The sequence below is a fragment of the Melanerpes formicivorus genome, unplaced genomic scaffold, assembly GCF_026170545.1.
Source record: "Melanerpes formicivorus ecotype bairdi unplaced genomic scaffold, bMelFor1.0.p_v2 SCAF_162, whole genome shotgun sequence".
In the NCBI taxonomy this organism is placed as follows: Eukaryota; Metazoa; Chordata; class Aves; order Piciformes; family Picidae; genus Melanerpes; species Melanerpes formicivorus.
In genome coordinates this window covers 287,725-301,733 of record NW_027142514.1, presented here as the reverse complement: position 1 = coordinate 301,733, position 14,009 = coordinate 287,725, and the positions used below count along the sequence as shown (strand labels likewise).

The 14,009-nt window shown below is 56.2% G+C and overlaps 1 protein-coding gene across 1 annotated transcript in view; it reads right to left on the bottom strand.

Annotated features, from left to right (window-relative positions):
• The window catches only part of LOC137457164 (collagen alpha-1(II) chain-like), a 98,846-nt gene that overhangs the window by 83,134 nt on the left and 1,703 nt on the right, over positions 1–14,009 (bottom strand). The window contains exons 2-9 of the mRNA XM_068168979.1: positions 9,681–9,852; positions 9,223–9,582; positions 8,992–9,132; positions 8,507–8,892; positions 8,214–8,382; positions 8,036–8,123; positions 6,975–7,060; positions 6,678–6,924 (exon numbers count right to left, since the gene is read on the bottom strand). Coding sequence (XP_068025080.1) covers positions 6,678–6,924; positions 6,975–7,060; positions 8,036–8,123; positions 8,214–8,382; positions 8,507–8,892; positions 8,992–9,132; positions 9,223–9,582; positions 9,681–9,852 — 1,649 coding nt within the window. The remainder of the gene's footprint in view (positions 1–6,677; positions 6,925–6,974; positions 7,061–8,035; positions 8,124–8,213; positions 8,383–8,506; positions 8,893–8,991; positions 9,133–9,222; positions 9,583–9,680; positions 9,853–14,009) is intronic.

The following is a 14,009-nucleotide window of genomic DNA, read 5'->3' as shown; positions in this document are numbered from 1 at the left end:
AAGAAGGCCAATGGCATCCTGATCTGCACCAGGAACAGTGTGGCCAGCAGGAGCAGGGAAGTCATTCTGCCCCTGTGCTCAGCACTGCTTAGGCCACACCTGGAGTCCTGTCTCCAGTTCTGGGCTCCTCAGGTTAGGAAAGATATTGAGATGCTGGAAGGTGTCCAGAGAAGGACAACAAAGCTGGGGAGGGGGTCTGGAGCACAGCCCTGTGAGGAGAGGCTGAGGGAGCTGGGGTTGCCTTAGCCTGGAGAAGAGGAGGCTCAGGGGAGACCTTCTTGCTCTCTCCAACTCCCTGAAGGGAGGTTGTAGCCAGGTGGGGGTTGGTCTCTTCTTCCAGGCAAGCAGCACCAGAACAAGAGGACACAGTCTCAAGCTGTGCCAGGGGAGGTTTAGGCTGGAGGTGAGGAGAAAGTTCTTCCCAGCAAGAGAGATTGGCCATTGGAATGTGCTGCCCAGGGAGGTGGTGGAGTCCCCATCCCTGGAGGTGTTTAGGAAGAGCCTGGCTGAGGCACTTGGTGCCATGGTTGAGTTGATCAGATGGTGTTGGGTGATAGGTTGGACTTGATGATCTCTGAGGTCTTTTCCAACCTGGTTCATTCTATTCCATTCCATTCCATTCCATTCCATTCCATTCCATTTCAGCCCATGGCAGGAGTGTTGGGACTAGGTGATCCCTTCCAGCCCAAACCATTCTCTGGTCTACCCAGCCAGCAGCACCACCCATGCTCCAGGCCACCCTTGTCCCCAGCAGCACCAGGATCAGCCTGAGGTGACCTGAAGTGGCCTCTAACCCCCACAGGAATTACACTGTGGGGAGAGCCAGGCAAAGCTCCACGTGGGTAATTAGTGCTGCACTAATTGCCATCATTGTGGGCCACAGAGACGCTGTCAAGGTTGATGTGCCCTAAACAGAAGCTGATTTTTGGCACTGAGCTGCTCTCTTGAGTCCTCAGAGTGGGAAAGGCAGAGGAGAAGGCTGCTGAAGTCCTGCAGAAGTTGGTTTCTTAATTGATGCCCAGATGAGAGCAAAACTTTCCAGCCCACTGCCCTGGCACAGGGGCTGCAGGTTGAATGAAGCCTTAGCACAGTGAATGAACAACAGGGCCAAGGAATCCCTTTGGTGGCAGTCAGGAAGCTCTTCTCTCTGCCAGCATCACTGCCTGGCCCTGGTGGAGCAGAGCCCAGGGCAGCACCAGGTCTGCCCACCCTGCTGCACTCCAGCAGGGCCAAGCACTCCCAGGGCTCTTGCTGAGCTCTCCCATGCTGGCTGTGGAGGACAGGGACAGATCACAGAGGCTCACAGGATGTTAGGGCTTGGAAGGGACCTCCAGAGATCTTTGAGTCCAAGCCCCTGCCTGAGCAGGAGCATAGAATCCAGCACAGGTCACACAGGAACACATCCAGACAGGGCTGGAAAGGCTCCAGAGAAGGAGACTCCACAACCTCTCTGGGCAGCCTGCTCCAGGGCTCTGTGACCCTCACAGTGCATAAGTTCCTCCCCATGTTGAGGTGGAACCTCCTGTGCTGTAGCTTATACCCCTTGTCCCTTGTGCTATGCCAGGGTGCAGGTGAGCAGAGCCTGTCCCCTCCCTGTGCCAGCCTGGTTTGGTGAAAAATAGAGAGCAAAGCACAGCCAGAAACAAAACCTGGCTGTGCCATGGCAGGCTGGGGGGGAAGAGCATCCACTCTCTTTTCAGCTGAAGGAAATGAGCTCTCAGTGCTCACTTCTGTGCTCCAAAATGCTACTGAGGTGACAGGCAGGAGACCCTGCCCCTGGGCAAGAGCTGCAATCCCCCTGCAGCCCCTCCATGGAGTGTGTCCAGAGCAGGGCCAGGAGGGTGAGCAGAGGGCTGGAGCTGCTCTGCTCTGAGGACAGACTGAGGGAGTTGGGGTTGTGCAGGCTGGAGAGGAGAAGGCTCCAGGGAGAACTTATTGTGGCTTTCAGTATCTGAAGGGGGCTACAGGAAAGCTGGGGAGGGACTTTTGAGGGTGTCAGGGAGTGATAGGAGTGGGGGGGATGGAGCAAAACTAGAAATGGGGAGATTGAGGTTGGGTGTGAGGAAGAAGTTGTTGCCCATGAGGGTGGTGAGAGCCTGGCACAGGTTGCCCAGGGAGGTGGTGGCAGCCTCATGCCTGGAGGTGTTTGCAGCCAGGCTGGATGTGGCTGTGAGCAACCTGCTGTGGTGTGAGGTGTCCCTGCCCATGGCAGGGGGGTTGGAGCTGGCTGAGCCTTGAGGTCCCTTCCAACCCTGACAGTTCGCTGGTTCTCTGTGGACACAGCACTTTGGGACATGGTTTAATGGTGTCTCTGTTTAACACCATGGTGGTGTAGGCCAGTGTTGATCCTGATGATGATCTGTGATTCTCTGATCCCCCTGGAGCAGGGCTCCTTCTTCACACCCTGCAGAGCTAAGCCCTGAGCCTGCACCCAGCTGGAGCCACCAGCACCAAGCCCCCAGCACCCACAGTCCCCAGGTACCACCTCATCCCCACCACCTCTCCAGTGGATCTCCTGAGCCTTCCTTCCCAAACAAGGCTCAAGCAACCCCAAAGCCCAGAGGAATGATGGCAGGCACCAGGGCAGGAAGCTTCTCTGCCTAGAGGCTGAGCCATGACCATTCACAGCTGCTGGTGGTGGTCCCCCAGCCAACTCCCCTTGCCCACACAGGCTTAACACCAGCCCTGTGCTGACTACAGAGCCTGTGAGAGTGAAGGTGAAGGCTGTGTGTGTGCACAGCACACCCTGAACATGCACAAAGAGCTCCCTCCAGCTCCCTCAGCCAGGGGTGGGACAAGGTTACGTCAGCCCCCACGGCACAGACCTCAACCAGGAGCAGATGGTGGCTCCTCCTGCAAGGAATTAAGAGATTTCAGGAGGCTGCTGCAAGGGGAGGGGTGGGGACAGCTACCCTGAGCTGCTTCTCACACCAAACCCTGTATCCACCCCTCAGGCAACTCCAGCTTGCTGGAGGCAAACTGAAAACCAGCCTGGCTTAGCCTGGGCTGGAGCACTGGGAGCTGGAGCTGCTTGCTGGCCCTGCCTGGGAGAGCAGAGAGGCTGCTCTGAGGACAGACTGAGGGAGTTGGAGCTGTGCAGTCTGGAGAAGAGAAGGCTCTGAGGAGACCTAATTGTGGCCTTCCAGTATCTGAAGGGGGCTCCAGGAAAGCTGGGGAGGGACTTTTGAGGGTGTCAGGGAGGGATAGGACTGGGGGGGATGGAGCACAACTAGAAATGGATAGATTGAGATTGGATGTGAGGAAGAAGTTGTTCCCCATGAGGGTGGTGAGAGCCTGGCACAGGTTGCCCAGGGAGCCTCATCCCTGGAGGTGTTTGCAGCCAGGCTGGATGTGGCTGTGAGCAACCTGCTGTGGTGTGAGGTGTCCCTGGCCATGGCAGGGGGTTGGAACTGGCTGATCCCTGAGCTCCCTTCCAGCCCTGGCAGTTCTATGATTCTGGCAACACTTAGGGAAGGGCAGGCACCAGTTTGGGTGCCACAGTGCATGGCCCAGTTCAGCTGTTTGTCTTTCCACAGGTCCAGTGCCTGTATCACCCAGCTCACCTCCTTGGCAGGCTTGTGTCATCACAAACCTGCAGCAAGCAGCTCTCCTCTAGAAAAAGCCTCCCCCAAGGAACAGCACTTCTGTGTCCTTGAATCCCTTCCAGAGAGTCACAGAACTGTTGGGGTTGGAAGAGACCTTTGAGCTCATCAAGTCCATCTGCTTGCCTAGAGCTCCCAGTCCCACCCTGCTGCTGAGCCACCACCACCAGGTCCCTCAGCACCACCTCCATGTGCCTTTTAAACACCTTCAGGGATGGTGACTCCACCAGCTCCCTGGGCAGCCTGTTCCAATACCTCACCACTCCTGCAAGCAAGAAATTGTTCCTCATATCCAACCTAAACCTCCCCTGGTGCATCCTGAGGCCATTTCCTCTTGCCTTGTCATTAGTTGCTTGGGAGAAGAGGCCAACACCAGCCTCACCCCAACCTCTTTCAGGGAGCTGTAGAGAGCAATGAGGTCTCCTCTCAACCTCCTCTTCTCCAGGCTGAACACTCCCAGTTCCTTCAGCCTCTCCTCACCAGACCTGCTCTCCAAACCCCTCACCAGCTAGTGAGGCCACATCAAGAGTATTGGGTCCAAATATGGGCTCCCCAGATCAAGAGAGACAAGGGTCTCTCCAACCTGTCACCCAATCCCTCCTGACTACTAAACCATGGCTCCAAGTGCCACATCCAATCCCCTCTTGAACATCTCCAGGGATGGGGACTCCACCACCTCCCTGGGCAGCACATTCCAATGGCCAATCTCTCTTGCTGGGGATAACTTTCTCCTCACCTCCAGCCTAAACCTCCCCTGACACAGCTTGAGACTGTGTCCTCTTGTTCTGCTGCTGCTTGCCTGGGAGAAGAGACCAACCCCCACCTGGCTACAACCTCCCTGCAGGGAGTTGCAGAGAGCAAGAAGGTCTCCCCTGAGCCTCCTCTTCTCCAGGCTAAGCAACCCCAGCTCCCTCAGCCTCTCCTCACAGAGAGCCCCCCGAGCTCTCTGTGCTCCAGACCCCTCCCCAGCTTTCTTGCCCTTCTCTGGACACCTTCCAGCAGCTCAACCTCCTTCCTAACCTGAGGAGCCCAGAACTGGACACAGGACTCAAGGTGTGGCCTAAGCAGTGCTGAGCACAGGGCACAAGGACTTCCCTGCTCCTGCTGGCCACACTGTTCCTGATGCAGGCCAGGATGCCCTTGGCCTTCTTGGCCACCTGGGCACACTGCTGCCTCATGTTCAGCTGCTGTCCACCAGTACCCCCCGGTCCCTTTCTTGGCAAACCCCCACACAGGGAGGTCTGTGCCCCACTCACCAGCAGAATGCACCATAAAACCTGAAACCCTGCCTGAGCTCATGACCTTCACCAGTCTGGGCAGCAGTGATCAGAGGGCAGAGCCACACACCTGGATGATGAGCAGTCAAATCCTCCTCAGGGCTGGCTCAGGACTCAAAGGAAATAAAACCATCAGGAGCTGAAGCTTCCTAAAGCTGCTGCAGCCAGCTGGCCCTTCTTCTCTTCCCTTCCCTGCTGTGCCCAGGGAAAGCCTGGGCTGCAGACAGCCTCCTTGGCTCTCCCCCTTGCTTCCCACAGAGCCCAACACCCTCACTGGAGTTACAGAAGGGACTTATCACCTCCCACGTTCCTCAGTCCAACCTCAATCCCCTTGCACCTTATCCCTGCTTGGATTTCACTCCAGTTCCAGCCCTTGGAATGCAGCTCCCAGCTCAGCTTCCCAGGCTGTGAACTGCAGCTCTCCAGCCTTGTTTCCCAGCCAAGCTTCAGTGGTAGTTAAGCTCTACCAAGACAAGCCAGTGGTTTCCCTCTCAGCAGCACATTCCCACTGATCTGGCTGGTCTGAAGCCCCTGGCACACTCAGACACAGTTTTGGCCAGGGGTTTGAGGTCACCACCTCTTGCTCAGGACCTGGAAGCGTTAGCACGATGCAAATGCAGCAGCAAACATCTTGCTGCTGCCTCCAAAGCAAACATCCTTTTTAACAGCCACCTCAAGAACACATGTGCCATCCCCCCACCCAGCCCACCACCTCCCAGGGACAAGTCCCAGTCCCAGCCCCCCCGACTTTGGACCTGCTTTGCTTAGTGTTTTCCTGAGCCAAGCCAGTCCTGTACTCTGCTTTACAGGGTGAGGAGCCTGGAGCCCCCCGTGCCTGTCCCAGGTGAGCTCTGGCCATGGGGAGGGACAAGACTCAGCATTCCCAAGTTCCATGAAAGGTTTCAGGACAGTGACTCAATGAGCAGCTGCAGGGGGGGGAGAGGAGGGACACGATGGAGAGATGGAGACATTGGAGGATGGAGAAAGAGAGACATGGAACATGCTGCAGTGCCCCGGACGCAGGAACAGACCCAGCTGTGGCACACGGATTGGTTTGAGTCGGAAGAGGCTTTAAAGGGACCATAAAGGGTCCCTCCAAGCCCCCTGCAGTCAGCAGGGGGAATCTGCAACTAAAGCAGGCTGCTCAGATCCCCAAACAACCTGAGCTCGAACGCCTCCAGGGATGGGGCATCCACAACTTCTCTGGGCAGCCTGTTCCAGGCTCTCTTTAGCTCCCGGTAAAGACACGCACCCCCCAGCATGGTACATTGCACACCGGGGATGCCAGCTCCGGGGCAGAGGCACCCCGTGCCCAGCCACCAAGACCCTCACATGCACTAAGAATAGAATAGAATAGAATTAACCAGGTTGGAGGAGACCTTTGAGATCATCGAGCCCAACCCATCATCCAACACCAGCTGATCAACTAAACCATGGCACCAAGCGCTCCATCCAGGCTCTTCCTAAACACCTTCAGGGATGGGGACTCCACCACCTCCCTGGGCAGCCCCCAAACAGAGCCTTTCCCTGCCATCCCCCCACACCTCTGCCCGCTGCCTGCAGCCCACGGCGGACGCCGTTGGCGGGGAGGAAGGGGGGAAGCCTTTCCGCTCCCCCAGGCAAGCGGAGGCTGCCCCGGGGCAGGCGCTGCAGGGGCTCCCCCCGGCAGAGCGCAGCAGCCGCCGGCCGCCCGGGGCCCGCAGCGCCGTGCTCGCAGTGCATCCTAGCGGGGACCGCGGCGCCCAGCAGCCCGCCCGGGGATGCCCCAGCCCCGCCGCTCCCCGCCGCTGCCCCGTACCTGCGTGCAGCCCCGATCCCGGCTCGGGGGGCTCCAGCCCCGCCGGGCACAGGGGCAGGGCCCAGAGCAGCGCCAGCGCCAGCGCCCCGCCGCGCATCGTGCGCCCGGCGCCGGAGCCGCCGCATCCCGGTCCCGGCCCCGCCACCGGGACAGGCCCGGCCCCGGCTCCGCCGCCCCCGCCCCGCTCCGCCCCGGCCCGCCCGGCGCTGCCGGGACCCCTGCGGGGAGGGGGCGCTTCCCTCCGCAACTGCGGGACCGGGGTGGGGAGCGGTGGTTAACGGCGACCCCGCTGCACACCCCGAAGTCAGGCGAGCTTCCGACGGACGACACCCGGAGCTGCCGAGTTTGGGGGGGGATCCCCACATAGACCCCCGTGTGGAGAGCTGGATGGGGTACAGACAGACAGACTGACAGCGACACGGACACATGGACACCGGGACACACAAACACACAGATGCAGGACACACAGACACATGGACACAGAGACACTGGTGGGGTTTGGGGTGCTTTGCCCCCAGAGCTGTACCCCAGCCTGCTGGGGACCTGACCCTGCACCCACAGGGTGATGGGGAGAGAGCAGCCCCCACTGCAGTATCTGGGGGTGAGGGAGGGTCCCCCACTCTCCTGTGAGACCTGTACTGGTGTTCAGCATTGAACTCTTCCCTCCTTATCCAGCCTGGACCAGTTCTCCCCATCCTTGGCAATGCACGGGTTAAATCCCACCTCACCCAGGTCCTGCCCTGCCCTCTCACCACTGCGGCGGGAAATGAGGTTTCTAGAAGCTTCCCTCATGGAGTCCCAGCTGCTGCTTGGCCTCGAGGAGAGCCCAGCTGGGTGCAGAAGGAGCTGCGCTCACCCCGCTCTGCCCGCTGTGTGCCCTGACTCTGCTGGTCAAGGACACCATGGGCAGAGACACGCCAGGATTTGTTTGCTTTGCCGTGTAGAGGACTTTATTTGTCAAGAACAGGTGACACAGGGGTCGACTTTCCTTCCTCAGGTGCTGCTGAACTCCTCCTGGCCCCACAGCCACGGCCGCCTGCCCTGGCAGTGCATCGGCTGGCCTGGCTCTTGGCTCTGGCCTGCAGCCAGTCTCTGCTGCGGAGCGTGGAACCTCCTCACAGCGCAGAGACTCCTCTCACACACCAACCCCCGCTGCAGGGGCTTAGGTGGGTCACCTGCAGGACCAGACCTTTGGGGTGGAGAACTGAAAATCCAGGTCTTTTGGGTGGATCACCTGCAGAACCAGGTCTTTTGGGTGGATCACCTACAAAACCAGAGCTTTTGGGTGGATCACCTGCAGAACCAGGTCCTTTATGTGGATCACCTGCAGGACCAGACCTTTGGGGTGGATCACCTACAGAACCAGGTTTTTAGATGCATCTGCTGCAGCAGAACCAGACCCTTTGGGTGGATCACCTGCAGGACCAGGTCCTTTAGGTGCATCACCTACAAAACCAGAGCTTTTGGGTGGATCACCTGCAGAATCAGGTCCTTTAGGTGGATCACCTACAAAACCAGAGCTTTTGGGTGGATCACCTGCAGAACCAGGTCCTTTAGGTGCATCACCTGCTGCAGAACCAGATGTTTTAGGTGGATCACCTTCAGAATCAGGTCTTTCAGGTGGATCACCTGCAGAACCAGGTCTTTTAGTTGATCACCTGCAGCAGGTGGATCACCTACAAAACCAGATCTTTTGGGTGGAGAACTGAACCAGGTCAGAACTGAACCAGATCACCTGCAGAACCAGGTCTTTTGGGTAGATCACCTACAGAACCATGTCTTTCAGGTGGATCACCTGCAGAACCATGTCTTTTTGCTAGATCACCTACAGAACCAGTTTTTTCAGGTGGATCACCTTCAGAACCAGGTCTTTGAGGTGGATAACCTGCAGAACCATGTCTTTCAGGTGGATCACCTGCAGAACCAGGTCTTTGAAATGGATTACCTTCAGAACCAGGCCTTTGAGGTGGATCACCTGCAGAACCAGGTCTTTTAAATGGATCACCTTCAGAACCAGGTCTTTGAGGTGGATCACCTGCAGAACCAGGTCTTTTAAATGGATCACCTGCAGAACCAGGTCTTTGAGGTGGATCACCTGCAGAACCAGGTCTTTCAGGTGAATCACCTTCAGAACCAGGTCTTTTAAATGGATCACCTGCAGAACCAGGTCTTTTGGGTGGACCACCTGCAGAACCAGGTCTTTGAGGTGGATCACCTGCAGAACCAGGTCTTTTAGTTGATCACCTGCAGCAAGTGGATCACCTACAAAACCAGATCTTTTGGGTGGAGAACTGAACCAGATCACCTGCAGTACCAGGTCTTTTAGATGGATCACCTGCAGAACCAGGTCTTTTGGGTGGATCACCTGCAGAACAAGGTCTTTTGGGTGGATCACCTGCACAACCAGGTCTTTGAGGTGGATCACCTGCAGAACCAGGTCTTTTGGGTAGATCACCTACAGAACCATGTCTTTCAGGTGGATCACCTGCAGAACCATGTCTTTTTGCTAGATCACCTACAGAACCAGTTTTTTCAGGTGGATCACCTTCAGAACCAGGTCTTTGAGGTGGATAACCTGCAGAACCATGTCTTTCAGGTGGATCACCTGCAGAACCAGGTCTTTTAAATGGATTACCTTCAGAACCAGGCCTTTGAGGTGGATCACCTGCAGAACCAGGTCTTTTAAATGGATCACCTTCAGAACCAGGTCTTTTAAATGGATCACCTGCAGAACCAGGTCTTTTGGGTGGACCACCTGCAGAACCAGGTCTTTGAGGTGGATCACCTGCAGAACCAGGTCTTTCAGGTGAATCACCTTCAGAACCAGGTCTTTTAAATGGATCACCTGCAGAACCAGGTCTTTTGGGTGGACCACCTGCAGAACCAGGTCTTTGAGGTGGATCACCTGCAGAACCAGGTCTTTTAGTTGATCACCTGCAGCAAGTGGATCACCTACAAAACCAGATCTTTTGGGTGGAGAACGAACCAGATCACCTGCAGTACCAGGTCTTTTAGATGGATCACCTGCAGAACCAGGTCTTTTGGGTGGATCACCTGCAGAACAAGGTCTTTTGGGTGGATCACCTGCACAACCAGGTCTTTGAGGTGGATCATCTGCAGAACCAGGTCTTTTGGGTGGATCACCTTCAGAACCAGGTCTTTTAAATGTTCTCCACTCCATGAGGAAGGGGGAAAAAACCCTCATCAAAGGCATGCACCTACCCATCCACAGTCCCCTTGGCTCAGCTCAGCACCTCCCTGTCAAACACTCTCTCTCCTTTCACTGACCCCAGTAACACAACCACAGGCACTCCCCTTCCTCAGCCTCCTGTGGGGAAAAATGGGGGTTTACATCCCTGGGGGTATCTCAGACTTTTGTGTGGGAGAAGCCAGACAAGCTCCATGCCTCCTCCTCCTCCTCCTCCTGTTCTGTTCATGCCATGCTGGGCAGAGAAAAGGCTGCCAGGAAGAGAGAAAGAATGAAACCAGACACAGACAAAGGCAGTGCTGGGATATTCTGTTTCAGAGCAATGACAGAAAGTGGAGATGAGGATGAAATGAAGCAGGCACGGTCACTGATACTGTTTGCTTTGAATGAACACAGCTCTGCTCCAGCAGCATCCCCCAGGCTTCCTCTGCAGGCACAAGGGCTTTCATCTGCTGTTTGGGAGCCGCTTGGCTCAGACCTCCCTTCTCAAACAGCCTCAGCAGCTCCTTCGTGCTGACTCACCCACCTCAGGACTTCACCCCCACAAACATTTGCCTCAGCAGCACGCAGAGCTCCTCACCACTCTCACCAGGAGTCAGTCCCTGGCCTGCCATCATTTTTGTTACTGCTCCTAGGCTTTGAATTCCCTCCAAGGAACCAACACATCCTCTACTGAGATGCCATGTTCCTAGTGACACCCTGCCAGGAGCCTGTGGATATACAAACCCCCTTCAGACGTCAGGGATTCCAAACCCTGAGCCATGAGGGGGGCAGAGTGACCTGCAGGAGCTCAGGAGATGTCCTCTCTTCTGCACTCTCATGCTGGTTGAGCCCTGGGCAGTTTAGTCCCCTTTGAGGTGTCTTGGTTTGCTTTTCTTGTCACATGAGGATGCAAACCCAGCCTCTTCTGCAAAGTGTTTTGGAATGTGCATTTTGGAACTGGTCAGCACTGAGCTGATGTTTGGTTGCTGCAGTCAGGCACTTTCTGGCAGTGGTGCTTTCTACAGCCCTCAGAATATCAGGATTCTACTTGGGGCTGGCAAGAGGAATGAACAACAGAGTGCCAGTGTGGTGGGGGCCTTGGGATGAACCTCTGAGGATCATCCAGTCCAACAACCCTGCTAAAGCAGAGGCACCCCCAGCAGCTTGCCCAGGATCACCATGTCCAGGTGGGGCTGGAATCCCTCCAGAGGAGGGCAGCCTCTGGGGGCAGCCTGCTCCAGCACCCTCACAATGAAGAATTTTCTCCTCCTCTTCAGGTGGAACCTCCTGGGTTCCAGATTGTGCTCTCTTACACACCTTGAAGGACTCAGTCACTGCTGGGGTTTCTGGTAACCCTCAACTCCAGTGGTGTGAGTTTGCTGCCTCTTGAGCTCTTGTTTGATTGGAATGTGCTGCCCAGGGAGGTGGTGGAGTCCCCATCCCTGGAGGTGTTCAAGAGGGGATTGGATGTGGCACTTGGTGCCATGGTTTAGTCATGAGGTGCTGGGTGACAGGTTGGACTTGATGAGCTTTGAGGTCTCTTCCAACCTTGGTGATTCTGTGATTCTGTGTGAAACTCCAAGGAAACTCTGCCAACACTTCCCTCCTCAGACCAAGCATCTCTGGAGCCTCCACAAAGTCAACCACAGGCAGGGCTGATGTCTTACAGAATCCCACTTTGGGTTAAGCTACAGCTGGGGTCACAATGGATCTCATGGGCTGGCACTCAAGGCTGTCACTCCACACCTGAAATCCTGAGTTCAGTTTTGGGACTCTCAGTTCAAGAAGGCCATTGGGAGGCTAGAGCAGGTCCACAGAATAGCAATGAAGCTGGCAAAGGGTCTGAGGAATAGGGCTGGTGAGGAGCAGCTGAGGGAAGTGGGGTTCCCTAGTCTGGAGAAGAGGAGGCTGAGGGGAGACCTCATTGCTGTCTACAACTCCCCAAAAGGAGGTTGGAGTGAGGTGGGGGTTGGTCTCTTCTCTCTAGTATCAGGGGATAGAACAAAAGGAAATGGCTTGAAATTGTGCCAGGGGAGGGTTAGGTTGGACACTAGGAAAAATGTCTTTGCTGCCAGATTGGTCAGGGATTGGAACAGGCTGCACAGGGAGGTGCTGGAGTCCACCATCCCTGGGGGTGTTCAGGAGAGGTGCGGCCATGGCACCTGGGACCATGGTTTGATGGCTGTGGTGGTGTTGGGTTGATGGTTGGATTGGTTGATCCAACCCAAACAATTCTATGATTCCATGACTATGAAAAGTTTCTTCCCAGCAAGGGTTCTCAGGCTCTGGCACAGGCTGCCCAGCCAGGTGCTGGAGTCACCATCCCTGGAGGGCTTATAGGACACATGGATGTGATGCCGAGGGATGTGGTCTAGTGGTGGTGGCTTAGCAGCAGTGGTTGGATTGTGAGCTCTGGGTGAGCAAATGGACTTGATGAGCTCAGAGGTCTCCTCTTCCCTCAGCAGCTCTATGAGACTATGGACATGCTGGAAGGTGTCCAGAGAAGGGCCAGGAGGATGAGCAGAGGGCTGGAGCACCTCTCCTATGAGGACAGACTGAAGGAGTTGGGGCTGTTCAATCTGGAGAAGAGAAGGCTCTGAGGTGACCTCATTGTGGCCTTCCAGGATCTGAAGGGGGCTACAGGAAAGCTGGGGAGGGACTGCTCAGGATCTCAGGCAGTGATAGGACTAGGGGGAATGGAATGAAGCTGGAGGTGGGGAGATTCAGGCTGGAGGGGAGGAGGAAGTTCTTCCCCATGAGAGTGGTGAAGCTCTGGAATGGGTTGTGCAGGGAGGTGGTTGAGGCCCTGTCCCTGGAGGTGTTTAAGGCCAGGCTGGATGAGGCTGTGGCCAGGCTGATCTGGTGTGGGGTGTCCCTGCCCATGGCAGGGGGGTTGGAACTGGCTGATCCTTGTGGTCCCTTCCAACCCTGACTGATTCTATGGTTCTATGAAGGGGTGGTCAGGGTGAGCTGCCTCCCCCAGCTGTGGGTGGGAAGGAGCAGGGAGAGAGGGAGGCTTGCTCTGCGGAGGGGCTCCCGGTCCCCAGGCACACCGTGAACACCAGCTGGGACTCACTCAGGGCTGCTTGACTTGGTGACTTTCGCTTTGTTTGGGTTGGTTTAGGGTTGTTTGTTTGTTTTTTTTTGCTAAGTTTTTATTTTTAATCCAAGGACTTTTGCTTCCTACAAAATGTAACTGTAGAAACAGCTGCAGAGTTCCAAGTTTGGCTGATCAGTATCACTCAGGCAGCAAACCAGGGAATCACACAACCTTTTTCTGTCTGTGTGTCTGTGTGAGTTTGGGTTTCTTCTTATTGCTCTTCCCCCCACACACCCCTCCTTTCACAGAATCAGAGAGTCACAGAATCACCAAGGGTGGAAGAGACCTCAAAGATCATCAAGTCCAACCTGTCACCCAGCACCTCATGGCTAAACCATGGCACCAAGTGCCATCTCCAATACCCTCTTGAACACCTCCAGGGATGGGGACTCCACCACCTCCCTGGGCAGCACATTCCAATGGCTAACAACTCTCTCTGGGAAGAACTAAACCTCTCCTGGCACAGCTTGAGACTGTGTCCTCTTGGTCTGGTGCTGCTTGCCTGGCAGAAGAGACCAACCCCCACCTGGCTACAACCTCCCTTCAGGGAGTTGGAGAGAGCAAGAAGGTCTCCCCTGAGCCTCCTCTTCTCCAGGCTAAGCAACCCCAGCTCCCTCAGCCTCTCCTCACAGGGCTGTGCTCAAGGCCTCTCCCCAGCCTCATTGCCCTTCTCTGGACACCTCCAAGTCTCTCAATGTCCTTCTTAAACTGAGGAGCCCAGAACTGGACACAGGACTCCAGGTGTGGCCTAACCAGTGCTGAGCACAGGGCACAAGGACTTCCCTGCTCCTGCTGGCCACACTGTTCCTGATGCAGGCCAGGATGCCATTGGCTTTCTTGGCCCCCTGGGCACACTGCTGGCTCATGTTTAGACAGGTGTCAATCAGCACCCCCAGCTCCCTTTCTGTCTGGGAGCTCTCAGCCTGTAGCTCTGCATGCGGGTGCTGTGGCCAAAGTCCAGCGCCCAGCACTTGGACTTGTTGAATGCCATCCTGTTGGCCTCTGCCCATCTGTCCAGTCGGTTGAGGTCCCTCTGCAGAGC